Source organism: Sturnira hondurensis, unplaced genomic scaffold (assembly GCF_014824575.4).
Source record: "Sturnira hondurensis isolate 20B ecotype Veracruz unplaced genomic scaffold, ASM1482457v3 Scaffold0008380, whole genome shotgun sequence".
NCBI lineage: Eukaryota > Metazoa > Chordata > Mammalia > Chiroptera > Phyllostomidae > Sturnira > Sturnira hondurensis.
In genome coordinates, this window is record NW_028081011.1 from 3377971 (window position 1) to 3389290 (window position 11320).

At 48.5% G+C, this 11320-nt stretch overlaps 1 protein-coding gene across 1 annotated transcript; it reads right to left on the reverse strand.

The window, feature by feature from the left end:
- Positions 1-3348: 3348 nt before the first annotated feature.
- On the reverse strand, positions 3349-10685 carry SERPINE1 (serpin family E member 1). Its single transcript, XM_037054860.1, has 9 exons — positions 10536-10685; positions 9938-10209; positions 8845-9078; positions 8126-8320; positions 7311-7509; positions 6149-6249; positions 5947-6033; positions 5317-5400; positions 3349-5017 (listed from the first exon to the last, which is right to left on the reverse strand). Exons 2-9 carry the CDS (start codon positions 10206-10208, stop codon positions 4980-4982), a joined length of 1209 nt encoding a protein of 402 aa, XP_036910755.1. The 5' UTR covers position 10209; positions 10536-10685; the 3' UTR covers positions 3349-4979.
- Between the last annotated feature and the right edge of the window lie 635 nt (positions 10686-11320).

Genomic DNA, 11320 nt, shown 5'->3' on the forward strand with positions numbered 1-11320 from the left:
CTTGTCTCTGCATAATGTTTGCTGCTATTAGTACAACAAACCTTACTAAAACTGAGGAACCATCTTTTTAAAATGATTTTGAAACAGATGGTGTTTCCTTGACAAGTTTCACTCTGATAAAATACTTTTTGCCATTGAGGGATTTACAAAGTTCATACTCATTGCACATACTTGGGCAGGCTGATGAGTAATTCCACTGTGTGAAGTTTACAAGAAATCTGCAGTAATGATGCTGGAAGCAGAGTTTGTTGGGTTTTTATCTCTAAAGAAATAAAGAGAGGAAAAGAGACTTGGGACGATGGAGGAGGGGGCCCAGGCAAAGCCTGTGAGGCTGCATCACCATCTTTGTCCTCAGAATATCTGAAAAAATAGAGGGCACTGTTAAAATGGGACACTTTCTGGAGCAAATGCCCTCTGCTGTCACAAGACCTTCTGAAGAACTCTTTTCTTCTGAGACCTCTCAGCATGTATAGACTGTTTTTGAACTGTATACTGCAGAATTAAGGCTCACTTGTTCCACTTTTTGAAGCATCTTGTAGAGAAAAAAAGAGGCTTTTTTGGTTTCTAAGCACATTTGTTACAGATGGGTAACTCCTCAGCCACTACCTGGAATTGGTCATATTTTCAGAGTATAAAGAGGATGAAAGATATATCTGGGTCCTGGTGTCCCCGAATTCTTGGGCTGTTGTCTTCATGACCCCAGGCACCGTTATGAGCCCGGAGGGGGATCTGTACAAGAGGAAGGACTTATTCCTGCAGGAAGAGGAATACTTGAGTACCAGCTGAAGTTCTCACCACACATCTCAGTGCAGAAGTATCTTGTGAGCTGGATTAAGCCACACCAAGTTTTTGCATCTATGGTCTAAGACAGAAGTAAGCCAAAGGCCCTGTTTGGCCTTTTTTTCTCTACTTCTACAACCATATCCTGGTCCTACAAAGCTTGCCAGTTGCACAGGAAAAGAAAGATGAAAAACTCACTGAGGTGAAAAGAGAATTTCTCCCTAAATCTGAGAGTAACTTTAGTGAGACACCCATTCCGGGCCTTCTTTCCTCTGGGTCTTGCCCTGGATCTCTCCTTCTAAGGAGAGATGGAAGCCTTCCTTCCAGACTTGAATGGGCTTTGGTCCCTCTGACTATGTCAGCTTTTGGCGAAGAGAGAGGCTGAAGAAGGCAAACCTGAAGAGAGGAACCCATCAGGAAGAGGTGTCCTATGAGCACATCTGCTTTGAATATTTTAGTGCAGCACGTCCAACCTTTTCCATCCCATGGCATATGTGCACTGTCACTAAAATTCTGCAGCACACCAAAAAATGTAACAGTTTTTGCTCATCTGAAAAAAAAAAAGGCATAATTTTGATTCATTCACACAAGCTACTGTTGTGTTGGCTGTTTTCATTTTTTTACTAGACAATCTAAGGGAAAAGAGGTCAGTGCCTCTGACTAAATAGGTGTTGCACATTTTAAGAATTCTGTGGCACACCAGTTGAAAATTGCTGTCTTAGTGCGTCCCGCTGGAGCACCCAAGAATGCCCCTGACGAAGCCTGAGACGGAAGCAGGAGCGCCAAGAGCAGTGAGGCGGCCTTCAGCACGTGTCAGTGACTGGGGAGCAAGTATATGAATGATTGCCATTCCTGGATTTACACCATGGTCAGAATTTGCTCCGAGAAAGTCTAACATCATTTTAGAGAGAATGAAAATAAGAAGGTTCTTTTTACTTCAATGTCTAAAATTTATTTTTATTTATGGTAGTGAGCTTTTTTTTTTTTTTTAGGAAAGTTGGGAAGGCTTATGGAAGCTTGAGCAAAGTTAAGATTCTAACCCAGCAAAGATCACTTTTGATTGTTTTGTACCATTTGGAAATGTTTACATTACCAGAATCACAGAATTGCAGGATTGGGATGTCCTTCGTCCCACGTCTAGGGAGTTATTCTGTGGATGCACAAGCACACAGACAGGGATGAACAGGGAAGGGTATCCATCTCAGCGTTGTTGGTGACGACGAGGGCAGTTCTGAAAGCCATGAAATCCAAAATGTCTGTTTGCAGTGGTTAAGGAGTTATCGTACATCTACATACGCAGCTGGTAAAAAGAATTAGGGACACGTGTGTAGGATATATCATTAGGTAAATAAAGCAAGCTGCAGGAGTGTGTGTGTGTGCATATATATATTACATCTGATAAATGTATATAATATATATATAATGATCTCGTGTAAAAGTAACAAATGTTTTAAATATTCTTATAAATGCTGCACAAAGTTCTGAGAAAACACCGAAGAACCTGCGGCCTACTAAGTTCTCACTTTTACCCTTTGAACTGTTTGAATGTCTTTCAACAAGCGTGCGTTCTTTATCGCTTAAAAGAGATCACCTCATCTTATACGCTGACTACTGAAGCATCCCCACCAAGTGGTCACCCTGGCTTTCCTAGAACACTTCTAGGGACAGAGAACTCATTACCTCTTAACTACCAGACAGTGTTTTGACCAGTACCCCTCCCCCCGCAGACGGTCATTCCTTTCTATTTAGATATGACCTAGGATCCCAGAGGCGAGATCCATCAGTCTTGTCTTGAGGGTCCTGGAGAAGGAAGGCACACAGTTTTGACAGATAATTCTTGGTAATTTTTCAGTTAAAAATTTTTTTGATTATATAAACAGAAACTAGTTGGAGTATATATGTCTTCTGGGAAAAGTCTTCAAGATACTAGAGGAAGAAAATAAAAGACTTTTCAGGGTGCCATTTTAAGGAGGATATGACGAGTGTGGATAACAAAAGGGCCTTGTTTTCAAGGAACCCGATATGTGGATGGGGGTGGGGGTACCACGCACACTTGAGCATACAAGAATGAGAGCACTGTTAAACACCAGGGAAAGGAAAAATCAGTAAATGCCAACCAGAGTGCGATGATGTTGACCGGATCCGTGGGAGTGCTGGCTGGAGATAATGGACTCTGTCTGGTTTTGAGAAATGGAGAGAGGGTAGGTGCAGGGGAGGGGGCATTTGGTCGTAGGAGGAAGTGGCATGAGTGGAGAGGGGAACCCACAGGGACAGTGTGTGTGAGCAGGCCTGCCTGATGGTGGAAGGAGTTTGGGGAACCCTTTCTCCTTTTTCAGGATGATGCCCAAAGGAAGACTCATGCCCATGCAACATGTCCCAGGGGCCTTCTTGCTGAGCCCCAGTAGCCAGCCCCGTGGATTCACCCGTGGGAAGTCAGCACGCCTGGGCCTGTGTGCGTGACTTTCCTAAGGTCCCTTTCACCTGACAGGGCTGTGAACTGGCAGAATGTTGACTTGGTACTGTGTGAAACGTGGAAAGTAGGTGCGAGGACTGTTTTAGAATATTCTTTTTATTTATTTATTTAATTTAAAAAACATTTTTACTTTTTATATATCAGAAGTGAGAAAAGCACATAGTTCAACACAATTTCGAGAACATCGGACCCCACATTTGGGTAACCTTTGTGAGTATGGCTTGTGGATATCACAGTCCAGTGCATAATGAAAAAAGAAAAAAAAACGAGATTTCTCACTGCAGAGTGGGAAGGTGGGGGTTCTTTCAGATTGCATTCATTCAACATCTATGTGCAGTTCTTCAACAAACTGGTCTTCATGCCATACCCCCTAGCTTAGTTAGTTTTCAGAAAGATTATCTGACTAAGGTAGTTGAGCCCAAATTCGCTGTCTCTTTCCCTCATTCCCTCTCATTTTCTCTCTCCCTTTCTCTCTCTCACGTATCCACTGCTCACACACAGCAGCCGGAAATGACACACTGAAGTGAGTCACCAATGCAGCTGTGAGTCACCCTATAATTGAGGAAAGTTCTGTCCTGCTAGGTCGTGCATCCGCTTGCACTCCTGCTCCTAAATATATTGGAAAATTTTGAAACCACTCGGTCTTCATGCTAATCTCTCTCACCCACCACATCCTTTTGGTCCCTAAAGTGGATGAAGTTGGATAATCTTGGCAGGGGTCCTAACTCATCCTGTGCAAAGGCAAGGAAAAGAAGAGCGATGGGCTTCAGGCAGCCACAAGGTGGCAGTGTGAGCCCCTTGTGCTCGCTGCCCACAGGGGCATGGCAGATAAGTGGCCAGACTCCTGAGATGCAATGACACAGACCAACAAAGGAACACTCTAAGCAAGTTTAAGTAATATGCTTTTCTTGATAGTCCTCTTTCTCTCTAACAGGCACCCAAGAATGTGATAAATATTCAAGCACTCCTCTGGCATCCCACCCTCCCCACTAGGAGACTGGAGCCAAGAGCCAGGCATACCTTCTTCCTCTATTCCTGCAAAATAAAGTTTGTGGGAAGCAGAAACCTGCTTCTATAAGTAAACAAGTCACCTACACTCTGAAATAACATATGCTCGCTGTTTCTGGGGAGGGAGACGGCTGGGGTGGATCTCTGCGCCGGGTGGGCAATCGCTCTGCCGTCCCACAGCGCCTCTGAGCGGAGGAGGGCGAACCTTGCAGTTGAAGAGTGTCTCTCCCACTGGTCTTCTCTGGCCTGCTGCCAGCCTCCTCAGCAGTGGCAGACAGTGCAAAAGTGATGGCAACGTGCCTGGAACACAAATAGTTGCTACCAAGCACACGAAAGCTCCTGGAAGCCTTGAGGTGTCACCCTGCCAGGCCTCGGTGGGATCCAGGTGGAAGACCCGAGCAGGCAGAGCGATGGGCAGAAGCATCTGCACAAGTGGCTCTGAGAGTCTCACAGTCTGGCTTGGCCACCTTCCGGGAGCCATGCGTCAGAGGTCCCTCCCGGGGTCTCCACTGGGGACTTTTACGGAGAGGTCCTCTTTCTCTTCCCTCGGGAGAGGCTGAGGTCTAGAAGGCAGATTTACCATTTAAGAACAAAAAACAAAAAAAGGCAAATGTCTTCTCTTTTTTCCAGAAAGATTAATTAAAATAGAAGTTCTTTTCTTCAGAGTTTCTTCTTCTCTGATACATCTCCAGTTCTGTCCCAGATGAGGGTTTCACGGTCAGGGTTCCATTACTTGGCCCATGAAAAGGACTGTTCCTGAGGATGGAAGAATCACAGATGAGAATTGGAAGGAATGGCATGGCTCACCAAGCTTGAGGTTTATGGATGAACTAAGATGTGAGAAGATGAAGGAGATGTCTGGAGTCACAGCAGCTGTAGTAACAGCTAGGACTGGGGTCCTGGCACAGCCGTCTGTGATAAAGCACTGCCTCTGAGGAGAGGAAGAGGAACAGAGCCACGGGTTTCTTGCCTAGAGCCCCAGGGTAAAAGCGGTGTCTACACCTGAATGGACTGGTACCCTAAGTGGGGGGAGGGCATCATGGGCCCGGGCTCACCTGTGGGGTTGTGCCGCACCACAAAGAGAAAGGGTCTGTCCATGATGATCTCCTCGGGGGCCATTCGGGCTGAGACAGTAATGGCTGGAAGAGAGGGGACAGTGTCTTAGAACAGAGAGACGTCAGCACTGCTTCCTGGATTGGTCACAAGTGATCCATTGACATCAGCCTTCCGTCTGGTAGCAACACTGGGGGCTGATTTTTAGGAGGCCCCGTTGTTCTGTTGGACATGAACCCTAAAAGTTTAGGGACGTCCTCTGAGGCCTGATTTTCTCCAGGAGTTTGGAAGAGATCTGTCAGCTGCTCTATTACAAACAGAGATTTACAACCCTTTCAGGCCGTATTGATAAGCAAGTTCCTTAAGTTGATTTAGCCCCTGTGAGAGCAACCCAGGAGCTTTCCTTTAGGAAGCCTTTCAAATTCAGGGGACCTCAGGAGCCTTTGGGCCCGTTTTCTAGGCCGAGAAACACTGGTGAGGAAAAGGTGATACTCCCGCACGGGAAGTGCTGCTTTTAGGAGATGCTTAGTAGAGTAGAGCGCCGGGGGTTCATCCTGGGTTTGGGTGCCACAGCGGCCCCTCCTGTAAGCCTTGGGCTGAGACTTGCCAGGCCTCACCAAAGCCCGACTCACCTGTAGAGGAGGATGCCACTGTGCCCTTCTCATTCACCTTGATCTTCACTTTTTGCAGCGCCTGCGATACGTAGAGAAGCTCTTGATCTGAAATGGATGGATGCACGAGTACATCAGCCACGGTTTTCAGGGAAAAGCTCCTTTGTCCCCTAAGGGGCCTCACAGTCCACCAGGATAAGAGAGTGAAATGAAAACCTCTTACCTGAAAAACTCGAGAAGTCCGCCTGGCCTGGACTAAACATGTTAGTCATCCCCAAATTCTCCAAGGGCCTCCTGAGGTCAACTTCACTCTCAAGGGAGAACCTATAGACAGGAAAAGGAAACAGCTTAAGCTCAGGCTACCTCCGGCCACCTCTCCACGTCCCTGCCAGGCATCACCCCAGCAGCCTGACAGGACTGGGCTGATGTGACGGTAAAAGAGGGAGGCTTGTTACTTCAAATCTTTTTTCAAAGCCTCTCTGCTGGCTAGAGGTTCTAATATTAATGAACATTCTTTTGCAATCTCCCAACCCTCTTGAACTTATGACTAATTACTTTCCTCAAATAAGGCAGTAGTTATTCAGTCTGGCTGGGGGCGGGGCGAGGGGGCATGGGCAAATTCTCCTGCAAGGCTGTTTGAACAAAAATCTGCTCTGTAGATCTCATTTCTGAGAGTTAACCCTGAAGAGGACTGGAGCTGCGAGTCTTCAGGGTGCTCTCCGCTTCCCATCAGGGCACAGCTAGCTAGTTACCTCGATTTTTGAGAGAGGGAGGGAGGGAGAGAAGAAAAGAGAGGGAGAGAACAAACCAACTCAAATTTTCTCTTCCCCAGAGCCTAACATTATAGTGTACGGAGATTTGAGGTAAGCATGGTAGGTGGGAGGTTTCCTTCCCTACGATTCTGGAATTACCAGCCTCGGCCTTCTCCACCCCGTTGGCTTCTGCAGAAGGATTTTAAAAACTTGCTTTGTTGGAAGCCAGCTAGAAGCTACAGTTCCAGCCACTCCATCTGCAGAAGTTATTCCTTTTGTCCCCATTGTTTGGATGTTGACTTCGGGAGATGGAGGTGGGAGCGAGGGGCATTAATAAGAAAGTGAAGGCAGATTTAGCTCCCACCTCTATCATTTCTCTGGCTTTTGCTGTATATTTTTGAGAGAGGGTTATGCCAGGGCACAGCCTAGAAAACTCCTTGCCCTCCAGCAGAAATGGGATGAGGAAAGAAATCTTAATCAAACCCAGGCCAGAGTGTTTCCCATCAGCCTCCCACACATGACCCTGCCCTGCAAGCATCACATTTGGGAAAATCAATGTGGGGGTGGTGCTTTTAGGAGAGAGTGGAGGCAGGAGATAGAAGGGTTAGGGCGTTAGCAGGGGGTGGGGCTTACTTGGGCAGAACCAGGAGACGGGGCAGGCAGGTCATATTCCCTTTCCACTGGCTGATGAGCTGGGCATCCAGAATGTTGGTGAGGGCAGAGAGAGGCACCTCCTTTTCATACGGAGCAGCAATGAACATGCTGAGGGTGTCCCCGTGGTAGGGCAATTCCAGGATGTCGTAGAAATGGCCATCGGGGGTGGAAAACTCAGCTGTGAAGACACCGAGACGGCACACTGAAATGGCTCCAGCTCTTGTGGATTCTGACCCAGCACTGGGTTTTCCACAGATTCTTCTGTCCCTCCACTCTTCCTGGAAGCCAGCTCTCCATCTGGCTTCTGATGGTCCCATACCCGCCACTCCCCTGTTCAGTGTTTTCATTTCCATTTCCCTTGTTTTCTACCAATTCCGTGCCTTTTGGCTTCTGTTTCTTTCTGGCTTTCTTTATATTCACTCCCCTCCCCCATACCCAGCCACTAATTCATTCCAACCCTCCTCTCCTTCGTCTCAACTTTCACATAGCCGCTGTCCCCCCTCCCCCCCCCCCCCCCCCCCCCCCCCGCCCCAGCAGGATTTGTAATCACTCTAGAAACACCTGAGGATGAGAGACAGGGTTCAATGGTCAAATGTGGGCCTGAGGGGATTGCTGGATTTCAGCTTCATCTTGTATCAAATGAAGCTACTTCTGCCGCTCCAATTATCCTAATGTTTCTTATTTGGGATGCGTTTGTTAAAGCTGAGGTATGTTCCAGGGTTCCTCCTCCTCTAGAGGAGGACGCCCAGGGATGACTTCCAGTAGGGACTTGGGGAAGGGAGTCTGGCACTTACTGTAATTGAACTTGTTGGTCTGAGCCATCATGGGCACCGAGACGGTGCTGCCATCAGACTTGTGGAAGAGGCGGTGGTGGGTGCCCAGCTCTGGGAAGGGTGTCTTCCAGTGGCCATTGAAGTACAGGGCATTCACCAGCACCAAGCGCGTCAGCTGGTCCACGGCCCCTTCACCAAGTAAGTCACTAATCATGCCTATGGGAAAACCAGGTGATCAGAAGCTAGATATGTTTTTAAATCCCCTTATATAGATCCCTTCAGCTCCCAGGCCTCAAATGGATGTGTGTTTGTTGAAGCGATCCTGTCAGAAGATAGCCTGGGAGTTGAGGTGAACTGATCTACCTGTTTTCAACACACTCCAAAGCCTCCTAGCTCACCACATTTTCTTGGGCCTGGGATCCTGTCCAGGATCAGACTTGGAAATTTAAGTCTTCCCTCACTCTGCTCCCTAAGCTGAAGTCTTGATGGGTCATGTGTACTCCTCATCATGGTTATTAACATTCCAATGAAATCCTATAACACTTTTTAGGGACACCTTTACAGTTGGATCATGAGAGGGCCTAATTCTGGAAAATATGACAGTGATGCTTAAAGCACCTGACCTTTAGCCTACAAAGAAGAGATGCTGAAAGGGAGCAGTTGGGATATTTGGGATTTGTTTCCAAATCCCCCTTCTTGGCAGGCTCTTAGGGACCAACCTCCTCTCCCTGCCTGCTCACCTTTTGTGTGTCTTTTCACCCAGTCATTGATGATGAACCTGGCTCTCTCCATCTCTGAAAAGTCCACCTGCTTGACTGTGGTCTGAAACAGCCTGAAGAAATGAGGCATGAAGCCTTGAACCAGCTTCAGATCCCGCTGCACAAAGATGGCATCGGCAATGCTGATCTCGTCCTTGTTCCATGGCCCCATGAGTTCCTTGTACAGTTGACGGAGGGCAGGGGCCACGCCCTTCTCTGTGCCGGTGGGAGAAAGGACACATGAGGCTCCTGGTCAGCCAAGGGGCCCCAGCTGGACCAGCTGCCCCCGTGAGAGACCTCACCCTGCCCTTGTGGATGGGGCTCTTCTGTTCTCCTAATAGGTGTGTCTGGAAGGAGAGTTCATTCTAAACCTAATCTCTTCTGCATTCCCCTCTTTTTCTCAAAAATCTCAGGTCTTAACCCTTTTGGGGGGCTAGGATATTTTTCTGATTTTAGCTTACAGACCCTAATCTTTTCTTGTAACAATAATGATAGCTACACAAAGCACTTCATACACACAATTCTTTTTAGTCCTTACAGCAGCCCTCTGTGTTAGGTGCTCTTTTTTTAAAAAAGTTTTATTTATTCATTTATTTCTAGAGAGGGGGGATGGGAGGAAGAAAAAGGGGAAAAGAAACATCAATCAGCTGCCCCCTGCAAGCCCTCAACCAGGGGGCTGGGCCCTCAGCCCAGGCATGCGTCCTGATCAGGAATCGAACCCGCAACCTTTCAGTTTGCAGGACAATGCCTGGCCCACTGAGCCACACCAGTCAGGGCTGTACTAGGTACTTTTATTAATCCCAATTTGTGAGTGAGGAAACTGACCCTCAGAGGAGCTAAAGTTATGCAGCTAATACGTGGTGATGCAAGACTTTGACACCCAAATCGCTGACCTGTGTACTCTGCCACTAGTCAAGGGCCAAGTGACACAGGGAATGGCAGTCCCTGGGCCATGGCAGTACAGATGTTGGCTCAGCTACGCTGCAGTCAGCCTTTCCTCTGCTTCTGGTTGGCTACACCCCCGTTCTGTGAAGGATGTGCGAGTGCCTGCCTCCTCCTTTGCCCCATCTCTCACCTTCAATCTCGAATTGCATCGCTGCATGGATCTGCTGCCTGGTTTCTCCTCCTGTAGTCAGCTGCAGCATGGCCAGGACTGAGGCCACCCCATAGGGTGAGAAAACCACGTTGCGGTCCTTGGAGGCCTGGGCCACCTGCTGAAACACCTTCACTCCGAAGTCTGTGGCCAGTTCGGCCACCTGAGACTGCTGGTGATGCAAGGCATATCCTTCACCAAAGAGGAGAGCCAGGCCCAGAGCTAGGCTGGCAAAGATTGGAGACACGTGCATCCTAGAGATGTGCAAAAGAATCTGATGAGGGAATAATTCTAGAAGAATGGCGAAGGGAGAGGGGAGACAACATCCCAGCCATGGGCCGGGCTTCCTGTGTTTGCTGCTGACAGGTGCTAAGAAAACACAAGGGCAAAATTCATTAAGAAACCACGACGGGTTCAGATCCTGCAATCACTGCTATGGTGAGGGCAACTTAGGGCAGCAGGTCTCAGGGTGGGGGGTGGACAGAGGCAAAGTGGGGGGCTTGGACTTGGAGATTCTGTGGAAGGGTATTCTCTACCTCAACCCAAAGGGAGAGATGGAGAGAGTTTATTTTTCTCTTACCTGAAGTTCTCAAGTTGCCGTGTGGCTGGAGGTTTGTGCTGCTGCTGCTGCCGCCGATTGTGGTGATTCCGATGCTAAGAGGGCGCGTCTCTCTCTTGACAGTGTCCTGGACTCTGCAGCCAGATACAGCTGTGCTGCTAAGGAGGCAGCTGCCTCCCTTTATACCAGAAGTCAGCAGGAAATAGATTAACTCATGGCTCGGCCCCTCCCACTTTCTGGCTCTGGGAGCCTGACTTGCTGAGGCATGTGTGTGCGTGCTGCTGCTGTGTGTGTATGTGTGTGAGAGGGCCCAGGAACAACTGAGCAAACCCTGACAGGCTTGGCCCAAGGGCCTCCTCGGAATTTGCTGCCTTTCACCTGCATCCCTTTCTCTTTGGATTGTATATGTCCGCCTGACCATGGATGGGCAGGGCCAGACAGCCCGAAGTGCCCAGTGTTTGAGATTACCTTCCCCCGTGCTCAGCTTGGGGAAAAACGGTTTACGTTTCCTCCTTTTTCTTTGGGGAAATAGGTCACCACAGAGTTATCAAAGAAGCTAACAATCCTGTGAACTTGTGTCTGCCAGCAGAGGCCACCCCGTGCACATGCCAGGGAAGAACGCCCGTCCTCCTCTTGGCTACATCCCAGCGACCACAAGGCACGGAGCGTGCCATGTGATTGTCTGGGTTTTGACTGTCTAAGACATGAGCCTGGCAGAGGACTCCCTCCTGTCTTTCCCTCTGCCCTTTCCAGTGTGGGATGATGCATGGCTGACTCTCCCACGTGTCCAGACTCTGAGGGGCCCC